A 16,533-nucleotide genomic window follows, 5' to 3' on the forward strand; every position below is an offset into this window, starting at 1 on the left:
AATGGGAAAAGTTAGGAAGCAAAAGATTTTCTTACTGAAATTTAAAATATCTTTTGAATTCAAAAGGAACATGAATTCAGTGGACTACTAACCAAGTGATTCTCCCACAAGCTCCAGAGTAAGAAAGTACTTAAGCAAACACGTGAAGCCTACAAATTTCATAAGGATAATTCAAAATGCACCTTATACTAAGGCAGGAACTTTTACTCAGCATGAACAGATACTTCCTTATCACTACCTGTCAGTTTTTTTGCCAAGTATTTCTGGCAAATCTGATTGAAACTCAGGAATAGTTCGGGGACAACCCACTATTTTTCAGCAGATCACCAGTCCCCTCTGAAGAAAGAGAAGATACAAATACTAACATGCTTTAGTTACTGAGCTGTTTTTCCAAGCAGGTGAATGAAAACTCAGATCAACTTACAAAATAACAAAACTCTGGCCATCATTAACTGCTGTTAAACAGTTACAGTAAATTTGGGAGAGTCAGTAAATCCTGTATAATCAACATACTGTTCAATACTTTAAATATCGGCCTTTTTTTTTCCTAAACGAGAGTACTTTATTTTCTTAAAAATGACATCCCGGAGAAGTGAGAAATGTGATGCAGATTCATACACTGTGAATTAAAGAATAGTACCAAGAATTATCTTCAGTAAGTCTAAATCCAACAATGAATAAAATTATGGTGCAAACTAGGCAGGGAAGAGGGAGAAAGAAGGAGTCGGAATTGCTGTAAGAAAGGCGAATTATAGATAGTCTACAACTAAGATTGCGAAGTGCTCAAAAAACACTAACTTTATTTCATTACTTCTTAGTTTTTGTAAATATAGTACACATTCAGTCAGTGAATGGAAAGAATTCAGTAGACTGTGTGATCCCAGACTTTGGCAAAATGTGACAAATCTCTTAAAAACTAACTCCCCTTGGCTTGCCTGTGGGAGCTGTCACACCGGCTGAACAGTGGCTGAAGGGCTCTAAGCAAATAGAGGCAGTTGCACAAGGGAGAAGCTAGTAGATTGCTACAGGGACTGGTATTAAGATCAGCTTTATTTAACATCTTTATTAATTATCTGGAAGAAGACGTAAACAGTACATTAATTAAATTCACTGATTTCAGTATAATGAGGTGTTATAAACATGACAGTGGGAAAGAAATTATTCAAAGGGTGGTTAGAAACACAGAAAGAAAGCGAGATTCAATCTGGAAAAAGACAAGTTAAACATCTAAGAAGAACAGAATAAAATGTAAATAATAAGCAAGATGAAGGAACCTGAAAGCTGTTAAGCAAAAAGAAAATACCTTAGGGCAGTAGTTGACAGCAAATTACATATGAGTTTGCAGTATGAATAGGAAAAAATAGAATGATTTGGGCTACAGATATGGAAGCATTGTATCAAAAGACGTCATGCAAGCCTAGAGTTCCCACAGACGCCGTGCGACTGAAGAGTTCCCACAGCAAAGCTGCATTTCAACTAACAAAGTAAGTGATATCCATGCAGAATAGTACGGGTCTGGTTTTGAGCCTCTTCTGAAGACAGTGTGTTTCTGTGTGGGCGTAAATACATTTATGTAAGTTTTTAAAGAAAGAAATACGAAAGCGCAAAACAGATAAACTTGTAAGGATCACCAAAATTAAATATGTGCAGTGATTGAGACAAGCTTTGAAGGGTAACGAGTATAAACATGATACATGAAGGTAAAAGAAACTAGACTCAAATAGGGTGCTATGCAGATTTTTAAAAACCAGAACAAATGTGGAGAGAATGTAAGTGAAGTAGTAGTTCCTGCTGGAAAAAACCTATAGAGCTAAGGAAAAAAAATCTCTGAAGGAATTAGTTTAAATCCCTTTTCTTCATTTATTAACAATGAGCAAAACATTCAAAAATGCACTACAGGAAGCAATCCTGCAGTGGTAGGATTACTAAGTATTTTCTATTTCTATTTTCAGTGAGTCTGTAAGAGACAATAAGCAGAGAGACAACCCTCTGCAAAATTAAATCAGAATCAACCAGAGAATGGAAATTAAATCATAGTAAAGTATTTTCTTCTTTGTAAGCATTAGCATTAATCACATGCAAAAGTAAAATATTAGTTAATTTGATTCTCTGTGCCTGCCAGACTCCGGTCGAAATGAATCAATGCAGAAAGAGTGATTTCCCTCATAGATGGCGAAATGATTAAAAAAAAAATCAGTAGAAACAGCTAGCACAAATGAAATTATCACAAAGGTAATACAGAAAACCAGGGTTACTGGGTCTCTCTAAGATTCATAATAAGAGCAAAAAAAAAAAAAAAAGAAAAACTTTACACTGGTGGGTTTAAAGCAGCATTATCCAAAGAGGGTTATAATCGGAAAGCAAAACACCCTGGATGGGACAAACCACTAGTACTTTGTTTGTTTAAATGACTATTATTGTTAGTCGGCAAAGCTGCAAAAAATGGCCCTCTTGTAAATGGCACCCAAGCCTCCAAATGTTTACCTGCTGTAACATGTGCAAATTGCCACAGGAGAAAAAATACAACAGAACCTGGAATCCCCCAAACTCCTCCTTAACCAAAGCAAAAAAATAAATAATGGATGAGATGAATTTAAAAAGCGCAAGACACCGTTTGCCTTCACTGCAGTGACGCAGGTTCCTTGGGTGCACGCGAGCCACACGCTCAGCTACTCGTGCCAGGATCCCGGCAGTGCTGAGAGGCACCCGGCAAGAACTACCCCCGCGGCACCGCGCCAAGGGACACAGCAGGAAGGCCCGCGGTTAGCCGCGCTCGACAGGTCGGGTGAACAACACATGGCCCAATGAAGCAATTTGTAACTGGGGGGCGAACAGCACGAAGCCTTGCAAATTAGCAGCTAAGTCACGGCAGCCAGCGATAATGGGGCCAGCCCTTACCATAGCCAACAAGAATTGAGATGGGGACTGTCCTGGAAGTCGAGTTTGGTCCAGTTTTGTGAAGGGCGCTAATTTAAGCTTCCCTACAAACACGACTGAAAATAGAGGAAGAGCAGCCATGCAGGAGCAAGCAACGCAGCACAAGCTCCAAACAAACCCCATGGCCAAGTTTCTTTCCAGACAACAACCGTAAGTTCTTTAGTTCAGTGACAGACTTGATTGAACTGACAAAGAAATATGCACTAAAAATAACAAAAATTTTAAAAAAGAAAACCCACTCACAAAGGAACAATATAGAAAAAAATAACTAGGAGCCCATTTTGTCTCTTCTGATACGTTTTTAAAATAGATACTTTCCTCGTGCAGGGAGGGAATACTATAATTGAAAGTATAAATCGCTAAGCTTTTTTAGTTACTAATACTTCACATAATGAAATTAAATTTCTCACCACATACAATGTTTGCTGTTTCAATTTTACAATTACTTCAAACAATATAAGTTTTACAGCTCTGCTTATATTCCACCAATTCCTTGTCTTTTCTGTAAAACACTGCCTGCCTCCTCCAAGCTGCAGGAACATACACGCTACCTGAAATAACCTTCTGAATGTTGAGGGGATAAATGTATCTTTAAAATGTAACTCTTTTTTAATCAAAGCTGAAATTTGGTTTCACAAACTTGAACATGGGGCAGGTTCTGTTTACCCCAAACACATCTGAACAAGCACCTTGCTGCGATCTGACACTTCCCGCAGCTCCTGGGAGGCGGCTATCAACACAAGCTGCACATGTCACTAACTTGAACAATTTTCTATGGGCCTCCAATTATTTCCCTCTTTCTACTCTCCCCATCCTACAGCAACACAATCAAGCTCTAAAACCGAAGAAAGTGTGGCAGACACATCACTGATTTCATTGCCATTTAAGCCAAAGCGAGCAGCCCTGTGCTGCAGGCTGATGAGGGAACACATTAAGCACTTGCAGCACAACATCCAAGCAGACCTGCTTTGCAGCCTGATTAATAGAAACAGCCTCTGAGGACTAATCACAAGTCGAGCTCTGTTTTGTAGATTAATAGAACAAAGGCACAAGAGAATAGGGAAGGTTACAGGAGCAGAATATAAATAAGACAAGGTGCACGCTCACAGCACTTGCACTGCTGGCAGTTAGCAGCTAAAGGCACAGCCCTGTGGTCTTCGGCTCCGTGCTGAGGCAGCTCGCTTCCACATGGACAGCCACAACCTCTGCATGTTTTATCCAATACTTAAGACAACAAAACAAACTCATTTTCAGAAACAGAGCATACTTTCAGCTCACTGCAAGTATCACTTAAAATTTCTGTTGAGATTAGCTGAGGACAGAACTATTCTTTCCAGCGAAGCCAACAGCAGCACACAACGGGTGCCAACTGCTCCCCATGCTGCTGCCACTGCAACATGGCAGCAGACGCCAAGAGCCCAGCCCATCCGAGCCAGAGAGGCCGTGTCCCATCCCGGCCGGCTGCCTCTGCTGGCCCCAGCAAGACGCCACCTCACTATGTGAAGGAACTAAGAGGTCACACAGAGGGAAGTTCTACGGATAAATCCCTTGGAGACAAAATGCAAAGTAACATGTCTCTCTCCACTACCTGGATTTCTGTAATGTTAATCAAAAATTAAAAGGTATGCAGAAACTACATTCAGTGCCTACACAAACACTGTAAATATCTTTTTTCATGCCTCCAAGGAAGGCACACGTCGCTGCTTTTGAAAAGTTCTTACTGGTCACAACAGAAAATTTAGTAAAGATAAAGGGAATATGAAACACTATTTCCATGTTCCGTGCTAGAAGCAGTACAGGTACAAATCAGAGTGCTTCATTGAGCATGCAGAATCTGCTAAGCAAGCTGCTCAGCTCTACCACTGTCATTTATACATACCTGCTTTCTGTGGTTTCCAACCACTCCCAAAAACTCAACCTCTTCCAGAGCTACAAGAGTACATTTCTGGAACCTTCTATATCCAGAGGTTTTTAAAACAAGGTTTTCAGGTTAGGTAATGGAGGCTGCTCTTCCCCAATTTACTTTTTTCTTGGTTTCTCAACAAATGCAAAAAAATTTTCTATTTGCAAGCAGAACATGGAGCCAAACATACTAAGAACCCACCATCAAATTCAGGTGCTTATAACCCTGGCCTGCACTGGAAACAGAACCCCTTTAGGAGCCCAGTTTCCAAGTGAGCTCTCAGCCTGCCTTTCTCCTACATTTTTTTCTGCTATGCAGAATATGGAACTGTCCCAAACAGACCAGATGGAAAACCAAGAGGTGTTAAGGAGAACACCTTTCTTGCAGTTTCTTTTTATTACATTCCCTCTTTTGGAAACGAGAAGCATTAAAATCCATGCCAGGAAAAGGATAGTGAAAGATTCACCCTTCTTACATAAAAAGCCTACCTTTGAGGAGGAACACAGTTATCTTCTTTGAGTACAAACTTACACACTTTCTCAAGAGGGCAATGCACTATCAGTGACACCACTTTTTTAGCAAGATTTTTAATGGGCAAGACACCTGACGTGCACCGCTCACGCAGCATCTGCGGGACCTCCAGTGCCTCAAAAGTCCTCTACACCACACACTCCTCAGGAAAATGTGGCATCAGACATGAGAACTGCTTTTCCTGGTTCAAGCAGATGTAAAACACAGTAACCCCCAGCTCATTTTCGAGGAAGTACTATTACCCTTGTCAAAGTAAATCTCAGCACAGGGTTCCCAAACGTGGTGTGTACGTCGGCAGGAAAGGCAAACAGGGAGGCACAGATATTAAAAGGACACCAGGCTGTGCTGAATCCTTTATCCATAACCCTGAAGGAGAGGAACAGAGAACACTTCCCAGCTGGCAACTCCCAACTTCCTCCCCAGTGGAGTGTGCATTCAAGCTGTAAAATGATGCTCTAGTTTGTGCAAAATTACCACACAAACTGTAACTTCTCATGAAGCCTTCAGTAGGGGCACCCACTACCCAGGCACATCCACAGAGGCAGGGTGATGAGCTGCTGTCACTGCCTTCTTGTAAACTTCAGATCTTAGGCTTGCTCCCCAACAGGCATGGCACACAAAGCAGAGCTGTCAGCTACACAAACATTTTCCTACTTAACTAACAGAGTCAGGAATATTGGCAACTCCTATACTTTAGATATGCAAATGAGCTAAATCTAGACTAGCACTTCAACGTTTCAGAGATAGTGAATACCCAGCAGTCTCATTGATTTTCAGCTGAAATCATGAGTGTTGAACACTTCTGAAGTTAGGTGTCAAGTCTACTCTACTGCAGAAACTTCCAGGAAAATGTGATGAATTTAGCTGTCACTCTTGACCTTCTGCGCTCAGATTCATGATTGCATTCTCTTAGTTGAAGTATCTGTGTGACTTTTTGCTTTATTTCATAGTCTCTGTGACTTATGTTAAGTATCTTGTAGATATCAGCCTGAGAGGCAAACTGAACATACCAGCAGCAGAGTTGAAAATTCCAGAATTTTTGCAATACACTAGGCAATCTCTTCCCAACACCTGGATGGCTGCAAATGCTTCCCTGACTGCTCAGGCAGAAGCTACAGCCTGCACAGAACACCACATGAGCACTGAGTGCTGCAGTGCTCAGCAAAAGGAAGGCAGGTATCTCCATCGTACGCAGTTGCCAAATGAAGAAAAAAAAAAAAATCTGAGAACACATAATGTGCAGCTTTTGTAGGGATAACCTTATTTCCAAAGGACTCTGCTCTTTAGCAGACTGTACCTCCACTTGGGAACAGGAGACCACCTTAAGCACCTCGCCTCTCGAACCCTGCAGCTAACGCTCGTTTTGACTCCTTCTGCAGCACTTACTGAACTCCAGGAAAACAGTGAGGGAATTAGAGACATATGGCACGTTAACTCAATCATTTCAACGCCCAGTGAACCAGAGAGTTCAGATGCCTCATTCTACATTAGGATAAATGCAAAAGAGTAGAAAGAGCTGTCTTTTTGTGTGCTTAACTGGCTAGACTTCACCTACGAGCAGCCCCAGTTTGTGCACTAAGCTAGTAAGACATACTCTGCAAGCTCTTCCCCTCGCTGAAAGAAATCCAGCTTTGTGCTTACGCTGAGACGCAGAGCTTTCCGAAACAACTGGCTAGCACAGGTTAGCATCACAGTAGGAAAGTCACTTAGGAGATAACATATCTAAATTACAAGCATTCCAGTATCTTCCAGTGTTCTTAAGGGAAAAGTGAGAAAAAGGGGGAAGAAAAAAAAAAAAAAGAGAACCTTTAGCAAGTTTAAATGTTCCTTTAACAGGAACATTTTTAACTTAGAAGTGAATCTGAAATCAATGAGACTGAAGACAGATCAGAGGCATTCCCCAAAAAAGGCAAAAAGATAAAACTGCAATTCTAGACCTGCAGGAATACATTCTTCTATCTTAAAACACGACAGCTGAAAGACCTGTTCCAAGAAAAATGAAACAGAAGCCGGCACCTTTAAACACAAGCGCACTCCGGCAGCGGCTTGTTTGTTTAGCACACACACACTGACGAGACTTCAGTCTCTGCCAATCCGTTTCTTGACTGCCGACTTCTACTGAAGAGCTGCCGGAATTCCTGAAAAACTCGGACGCTACCAATATTCCTTTCCAAGCTCACTCTGGTTTTCTTGCTGCTAAATAGCACTGAAAAACATTTTTGCTGAGTAGTGCAATTTCTGTTCCTCCCTTTTTTTAGGCACAAGTTAATTGCCAACTCAGACTATGAAAATAAAAGAAATGAGATGCACCCTAACCCACCAGTGTATCTGAATCCCATCATGTGAGTTGTCAATTGGTTTTCCAGTCCTCACACTCAATATCTGCTGTTAATTTGCTTGCTATTTCAAGAACTTGAAGACTGTCAGCAAAATCTATGATGCATTACGAAACTTATAATTGAAAAGAACAACATCTGATGCTTTTCTGACAGGGTAAACAAGGTCTAAAAAGGGATCAGGGTAAGGGAGATGTACTAACTTATAGCTACTTGCATTAATGTATAATTGCAAATGAAGTAGAGAAAGCAACAGTTACAGAAACTGATGCAAAATTCTGCAAAATCATTTGATGAATCCGCAAAATTTACCCTGGATTAGAAACAAAGGAAGGAAGGAAGTTGCAAACCACATTTATTTTAAAAGGAGATAGCTGAACCTCTATGTGCTTTCTTAAGGTTGCCCTATCTATGCCAATTAAAATTTTGCTTCTGAAAAAGAGTTAAGGCACTTCCTCTGGAGTTACTAAAAAAAGCCAATGAAAGCCTCGGCGCCCGCGAGGTGAGCCATAGTGAGCCGTTTGTTCTTGACCTCTGCATCACCCTACACATCAAATTCCTGGACATAGGAAAAACCCACTAGTATTCATTAAAAGCAACTGGGAGGCCAGCTTTGTGCCTCTGTTCCTGAGACCCGAGCAAGCTGCAACTTGACGAACACGCAGGATGTTGCTGAACAATGCGCTGCGTTCCTGCCAGGAGGGACATGCTTTATTCCCAGCTTCATTGAGGATGCATTGATTTTAATCACAATGATGCAAATCGCAGATTTTAGTCATTATTTAAATAATCAATTTTAATCTCCTTTCACTTTTATGCTTCTCAGTTATTTCCATAAAGCTGATTTTAATTAACCATTGAAATACATTGATTCATATCAAATTCAGCTTCCATATAAGCTCCAAACATTTCTACTCTTCGTAAAGATTTATCTATCTACAGTTATTTAAACAAATACACAGGTTGAGAGTCCGCTACATATGTGTGAATGTTGCCCTTGCATCAGCAGTTTAAACCAATGTGGATGATTGGCTTAGTACATTATTTTATACTTATGGTTTGTGACATTTTTGTGTCATTCTTATGAAGAGCAGAATTTAAAAATCATAAATAAACCTACTTGTTACCCACGAAATAAACTCTCATTAATTGTTAGGTACACAAAATGCTTGCATGTTTCAACTTTTTTTTTTTTTTTCATTTCTGAACAATCCAAAAGCTACTGCAGAGCTTACTGAATGGCAGAACTGAATACTATACAGAAAATATTACCCCTGCACCAGCATTTCCCTCAAAACCTTATTTAAACAAATTCTGGCTCCAGTTAACTGCAGTTCTCTGGTGGTTTGAATGCTTTTAAAGCTCCATCAGGAAACAGGCACTGCTGGAATATTTGTATCCAAATGTAATGCATGCAAGTAAATTAAATCCTTATTATGGATGAACAGTTTCAAATATAATTTAAATACATGTATTTTAAAATAAAAACATTTTAATTTAAATAAAAGTTACACACACTCACAGATGCTTAGCTGAAGAGATGGAATAAAAACAGATCCTCCCTCCCTACAGATACATCCTCCCTCTACAGATGCATCAGTACCCAAGTTACAGCTGCGCACGTGGAATAGAAGGGATTTTAAGATTTTCAAAATCTACATACCCCTTACTGGTGCTATTGCTTGTCCTATTCAGAACAAACCTGGCCTCTTAATCTCAAATATCCAAAGAAGGAAACGTGGCCATTGCAGTCTTCAAGAGGTTGGGCTGCATAAACTGTCAATTATTTCTCCAACAAACGAGCTGGGTTCATAGGGCAAAGGCAGAAGGAAGAGAAAGGAGGGACATGTTCTTATGGATTGTTATCTATGGACTAAATGGAAAATCTTCAGCCGTTTTATTCCTTCAAGGTACATTAAAGAATTTCCTAGCCCAGGTGTGAAAATGTCAGTGGCACCCTGCACCTCTGAAGGCAAGCGCGGCGCAGAGCGACTCCCGGCCCAGCCTGGCTCCTTCTGCTCCAAGGGGCTGCGCTTCTGCTTTCAGCTCCTCGCAGCTAATGCCATTTAATACTCCTAGACCTATTAGGCTAAATTCAAATTTTCTGCTCCTTAGAGGCTGTTGATATGCACCACTGCACACTTCAATTGCAAATACTCATGAATGCTCCTGTGGATTGCACGTTATTTTCTACATACAAATTCTACTAAATCCTAAGTTAGGAGGCACTACTTGAATTCTCCCAGGTCTTTAGAAAGCTTTCAGTTGTACGAAGAGTAATAACACGTAATGAATATGGACTGATATTTCTCTTCTGTAGCTACACTGCGTTAGCAATTTACATTTTCTAAATAGATAGATGACTAATAGTCAGTTTTTGCAGTCTTCTGGCAATTGCTGCTTAGAAACCTCTGACAGGCTGAATGCCCTGAATCTCAGCTGTTATTCTTGGTTTGATCCTTCTTTTTAAATTAAAACTAGTAGCTTTATCAGCAAATGAGACTTTTCCCCCCCCCCCTCTGGAAATACTTACAAAAATGCACATAAATTGAACTTGCCAACTTATTTCCTTTTAAGGATGGAGCATCTTCTGGGCTAACGACCCGACATCCTTCTTTTTAAAACCCGAGCTGACGTAAGGATGCCACTAACACATACAAACCCCCCACAATTTCCCTTTCTTTAGAGGTAATCTGGAGATTCACAGTAGCGGCATGAGATGCGGTTGGAAGAGAAGGAGAAACAACCCTGGAGGTGCTAACAGGCACAGACAGATCATTCTGCCTTAGCTTCCGTGCACAGGACAGAAAGGGAACAGATTTTTCCAGTACCTGGTGACATTTCCTTCCTCTCAAGGATCAACTAAAATGCAGGCAACTAGCTGAATTTTCACATTTTACAGGAACTGTAATTTTACAGGAACAGTTTTCCACTAAGCACAAATGAATTATCTTCCAAGAGACAGTAGAAGTCTGCTCTTGTTTGGAAAGCTCATGATAAATGCTCAAAAGTCAGGCTGAAGTGGTAAAACAGAGTCACTCGTGGATTACAGGGAGGAATAATTAAGATTTCTCTCTCACAACAAGATCACATAATATATGTTCCTCATTTCTTGTGACTAAAAACAGCCCTTTTCCTTGATACTGAGTCCCTTAATATGTCACATCAAAGATCCTAATTTCATGGGTATATCTTCAAAATGGTGCAGCTGGAGACAAAAGGGTAAGAGATTGCTATTATGCACTCAGGATATATATCAAAACAAACAAACAACAAAAAAAAAAAAACAGTACATTTTGCCAGTGCAGACGAATGCCTGTACCAGGATGGGTGCTCCATTTCCGAATGGAGTTAATCAAGTTCTCTGTTCTGCAGGAATGCATTTCCCAAGACCTGGATTCCAAGTTCTCCTCCAGACTTCTCCAGCAGCTCTGCCAGAGCAGCTTAAGTAAATCTGTCCTAAATAAATTTGAAAACGTACCTACAAATTGAGAACATCAGTGAGGGCCTGCAGACTGCAAGCCCTCTGGCTGATACACACCCACGGATGAAGCTCAACACAATCTTAGCAGCCAATGCTGCACTTAGCAGCCTTAAGAGTCGCTGTCACATCCACCTCACACTACACCCAAGGGTCTGTATGTGCCCGTGTTATTCAACTTCTTATGCTGCTACAGTGTAAAGATTATTTTCAAAGGTCTTTAAGAGACAGTTCTTAACCTGAATGAAGACCATCTTTCCCAATTAGTTGATACTGTAGGTTTTAGAGTAATTTTTAGCTAGGCAATGTTAGATTGATTTAAGCTTCAAGCAAAAAGTGATGATTTTTAAATAGGAAAAATCAGTAGCTTTAGTCAAGAGTGCTACGTAAGTGTTAGCTTGTTGTTTCTGGCCAACACAAGCATACATACATAGATTACAAAAAACAATGTCAGAAGTGTACTGATTCATAAACCACCTGTGTGTGAGCTAAGAGAGCTATCAGAAGGGATGAGAGGAAGGGAAGTGTGAGAACAGGAAAGTTTCCCATATGTCTTGGTCCCATTTTTCAGTACAAACCCTGCCCTTCCCCTCCTCTGCCACTTTCACATTTAAAACAAGCCTGACATCAAAAATATTAAGTTATAAGCTTATAATAAAACCTTATTACAGGTGTGCATAAATTAGCATTTAAGCACTTCAGCTGACAATTGAGAATGCCAAGCAACACAATGTTTATCGCTATCACAGAGCTTCAGTTTGCCAGTGGAGGCCCAACGGGTTACTCTCAGTAGCAGTATTTTTTTGTGTGAGAATTTAAAACAAGTAATCCTCAAGATTCCACACCTAGATATCAGGCAACGTAATTTAACTACATGTGGAGAAACCAAGAAAGCACTAAACTGTGGACAGCACTTGTTCTGCAAATGGTTGCCTTGGATAGGGGGGAGAAAGGAGGTCAAAACGAGCTTGAAATCACACCTTTAAGAGAAAGGGAAAATTATGTTTATATCTGATCAGAAATAAACAGGAAAGATCCTGTTGCCTTGAAAGTTGGGTGTTAAGTGGTACCACACTAACCTAATAGCAAAGCAGGCATAAATATCAAAACAGGACCAAATGTAATGGAATGAATCCATATCCTAGTATGTCCTAAGACGCTGCTACAGTGAATCCATTCCATAAGCACAGAGCAAATATCGGGTGGTCTTTTTTTTTTTTTTTTTTTTGGACGCTCAGCAGGCAGAAGGGACATAGATTACAATCTTCTTCTCTTACTTCACACACATGCCTAAACTCAGCATATTTATCTTATTGCAAAAAAATACAGTTTCATCATGGCTCAATACTGTTCTTCAGGGCAAAGCAACAAAGCAACTCCATGCATTTTCTGCAGCAATCATTCCTGCAGCGGCTTAAGGAACAAAAATAGCAAAGAAAGTTTAAACTGAGACTTACCAAGGGGCACCGTATATTCGGAATCCTTTAACTGTTACCTCTGAATCTTGCAAGTAAATACTATTTGTCAGGAGTGACTGAACATTGTCAAAGTCCTCTGGTTTCAATTTGGACACAGAGGGAAAGCGGTAGTAATCTTGTTTAACAAGGTCTGCCATGAATTCCTTATCAAATGTCAGTTCATGATTCCCAGCAATCACTATTTTATATTCATATGGCAGGTTTCCTGAAATAACAAAAAAAGAGGACTTAATTAGCACATTTTCCTCCCACACCAAAACTGCCGGCACAATAAACAGACAGTTGGAATGAAATACCTGAGGTCTACCTGTATCTCTGTGCCGAGCATAGGTTACTAATATTGTTTCTTTCCCATTTAATGGAATTGTAAATTGTAAGCAATGCCACGTAAGAAATGCCAAAAAGAAAAAGCACATATTGCAGAATTAAACAAAAGGAGCTGCTGGGACTGAACTAGCTCCTAAGGTGGTTTCAATTGCTCACACTGCGATTTATACCAGCCAAATATGTGACCCAGTCTGGACACTTCGCTCACGGGACTGGTCAGAGGCAGCAGGCTGAGTCCTAACCCTCAGAAGTGACCTGCTGCAGGATTCCTCAGGCATGGGGCACCAAGTTGAGAGCTAGTGCTGCTGTCCAAATTACTCAATGTTATTCAGATTAACTCATAAAGAATCCAAAGTCCCCAACGAGTGACTTTTACTGCCACATCTAGCTTGTTCTCCAAAGCCCCACATCACCCATAATGCACTTTCACATTGTTACTACTTGATTTATGGTAGTACCTCATTCCTGTAAGAACACACATAGAAGGAAGCCTGAAACCCAAATACTAAGGCATAAGGTAGGAGAACAGAAACGCAGTTAGCTCACTTATAGGGAGGGTCAGAGAACTGAGCACAGGCTTCAGCATGTGAAATATCAGGACTTCTGACTGGGACACGGCGTAAATCAGGCCCGTGGAGCCAGACCCATTTCTGAGTTCAGACACCAATTTTCAAGCACTTAATACCAACAACCAGTGCCAGATACTATAGATAAACACACTGGGCTCTGAGCTCCCTTAAAAATATGGTCCCTACTGTGGTCTCTTCTCAGAAGTTAAGCTCTTTTACAACTCTGTCCCACTGCGACTTGTCAGCAATCACACGTAAGTCCACCTCAAAGCTGAAAATGGACTCCCCGCTGCTGCCTTTGTCATAATCCCAATTTGCTGGTTTTATACCAACTGATTCATCTTAGTGTCTATTCCTAACATTAACTTAAAATATTTTTTCATAAAAGTGGTAAGAATTCTACAGAAACACAGATTAAGTAAATCACTGCATGTTCACCTTTCTATACTGCTCATGAACCTTCTGTTATTTACACAGCCCATGAAGACAAGTGACACTCTGTTAATGTTGGTGGCATTAGCCCAGATGGCTCTGGGATCCACACACCCATGATTGGGAGTGCAGTGCCTGTCTTCAGAGGGCACATGGGAATCTGTGCGGAGCACCTCTGAACCTGCAACAGCCACCACTTGCCCCAAATTAACATAGAAATGGGTGCTACATATTCTGCAGGAATACGGTTTTCCTAAATACATACAGTTTTAAAAATTTCTCTGCAAATTTTCAGAACTGTTTTTTTTTTCTGGTAAAGAGTAAATTTCAAACCAAAGCAGTAAATATTTGCAAGATTAACTTTGCTCTAACTAGAGGTTATGCGAAATTGGTCAAAAGCCTTTGCTTTTCAATACAGTATGAAAATGGGAATTAATCAAGATCCAAATATAAGCATTTTATCTGCAAAATTAGTTAATTCTGTATAAAAAAATTAAAAGCTGTAAATCCCTGAGAAAAAAAGGTACCTTTATAGATTTCTCACATGAGCTGATCATACATATTCATACATATTCATAACTCACTCTGCTGCTGCATTAGATTAAAAGCTGGAGAAGATGCTCAAGACGCTACTTGGCATTTATTTATCTATAGCCTACACCCCACTCCCCTTTTCCCATCTCTGCCACACGCTGCTTTCCTAAATTTTTATTTAGAAATAGAAGTGGCAAATACCTACAGTTCCTGCTCTCTGACTTCTGGGCATGAGATAAAACTTCTATTTTCTCTCTCTCAGGAAACAAAAAAGACTCCACTAGCACAAAATCTGATGCACTTGTCATAATTATCAATCCTCTTGAACAAGCTTGGTGTGATTAAATTCTCAGAGACATTAAATTCTGCTACCTGTCAAGTTACCAGTATTTGCTCATTTTAGCAGAGAAAGACTTGTCGTCTTACTGGATTAAAGTCCAGATTTTACTTTCCTCCCTTTATTTCTATGAAAAAAAAATTGAAGATCAGCACATTTTGCCAATATAACGTCCAATTAAATCTGGAATATTTTGTTGTAAGCCCATACATAGATATTTCTTCATCTTGCCAGACACTTGGAAAGGCTGCTCACTCTGCAGTCACACAAGACATCCAAAGTTAATGGTGGCATCAGTGATTACTGAAACATAGAAATGTAACCTTTATACATGTTATATATATCTGAAAACCATGGGGCAGTATCTAACAGTATTTACTACAATCTATGCCATGCTCAGATTGTATCCTTGATTTTGCTGGGATTAAGGAAAGGCTCTGTCTGGTCGGTCAGAGAGAGTCAGTAACTCGGGGGGAGGCTCGGGGCCACCAGAAGAGAATGGATTCCTCCCAGAGGTACTCAGGGAGCTCAGCCCAGTGCCCCATCGACGAAACCCGAGGACCACCACCAAAGACAGAGCAGCAGGTTGAAACAGAGCACTGAGGAGAAAAACTCCAGAGGCAGCAAAACATGTCAACATCTTCCTTTAAGCCACAGCTCTGCGATACTGCACACAGTGAATATTTGTTCTCAATTGATGAAATATTTTGGTATCTTTTGTTTGGGTAGTCCCGCCCTTTTTCCATAATCTGCTAACCTTCTATGTTTTATATGGAAATGCAAATGGTCTCATTCAAAATCTCCTACTCAATTTTAGTTTTCATCTCAAGCAGATCAATCTCTATGCAGACACATTCAAAACACCTGTGCATAAAGAGAGCCTCTGCAGCACAATGAAAATTACTAAACATCTTTCCCAGCAAGTAAGGTTTCCATCATCAACCAGTGATGATACTGAATAATCTGAATCTTTTTCAGAATAGAAAAAGTTGGATGTGTTCGTTGGGATAAGTACTTCAGAACCTCAAACTACCAACTGCCAAAGGAATAATCTAGTTTAGTTTAAAAACACTTACTCATTTTTCAAGTAAGCTCAAAAGGCTACACTTACAGCTAATGATAACAATTAGAAAAAAAGATAATCGTGAAGGGTGCTGTGTGGACAAACAAGCACCGAGTCTGTGAGTAGACAGACTTATAGCGAGTATCTGAAATCCAGAAGAAAGATTATATTTATTTCCATATATATATATACATATATATATATACACACACACATATATATGCGCATCCATGGGGAAAGTTTCTTCTACATATATATGTATTTTTCTTGGCCAATGTGTTTTTCAACATCTGCCAAAATAGCAGTGACAAGGACAAAATGTAGCCAGTGATTAAGAAAAAACTGTAAGTCTTGTCCAGAGAAGAGCACATGAACTCAGGTGTAAAAAACTATAAAAAATAAAATGCTTATATAAAGACATGAACCTGGGGCTCTCAAAAAAGCTTTCTCCAGTTATCAGTTGATCCTCAAGCTACCCACGTCCCTCAACAACTGGTCTCAATCCTGAGCCACTGCCTCTCTTTGCCAACATAAGACTTGGTGGCCAGAGCACGGAGCATCAGGAAACCGCTTCTGCTTAAAACTGCCATAGCAAAAAAAAAAAA

General features: G+C 40.2%; 1 protein-coding gene across 1 annotated transcript in view; it reads right to left on the minus strand.

Moving 5' to 3' along the window:
• The window catches only part of MPPED2 (metallophosphoesterase domain containing 2), an 86,087-nt gene that overhangs the window by 26,720 nt on the left and 42,834 nt on the right, over window positions 1-16,533 (minus strand). Inside the window, exon 3 of the mRNA XM_010226631.2 lies at window positions 12,646-12,871. Within this exon, the coding sequence (XP_010224933.1) occupies window positions 12,646-12,871 (226 nt within the window). The remainder of the gene's footprint in view (window positions 1-12,645; window positions 12,872-16,533) is intronic.

The sequence above is a fragment of the Tinamus guttatus genome, unplaced genomic scaffold (assembly GCF_059628265.1).
Source record: "Tinamus guttatus ecotype Peru unplaced genomic scaffold, ASM5962826v1 Tinamus_guttatus_pri_ptg000240l, whole genome shotgun sequence".
In the NCBI taxonomy this organism is placed as follows: domain Eukaryota; kingdom Metazoa; phylum Chordata; class Aves; order Tinamiformes; family Tinamidae; genus Tinamus; species Tinamus guttatus.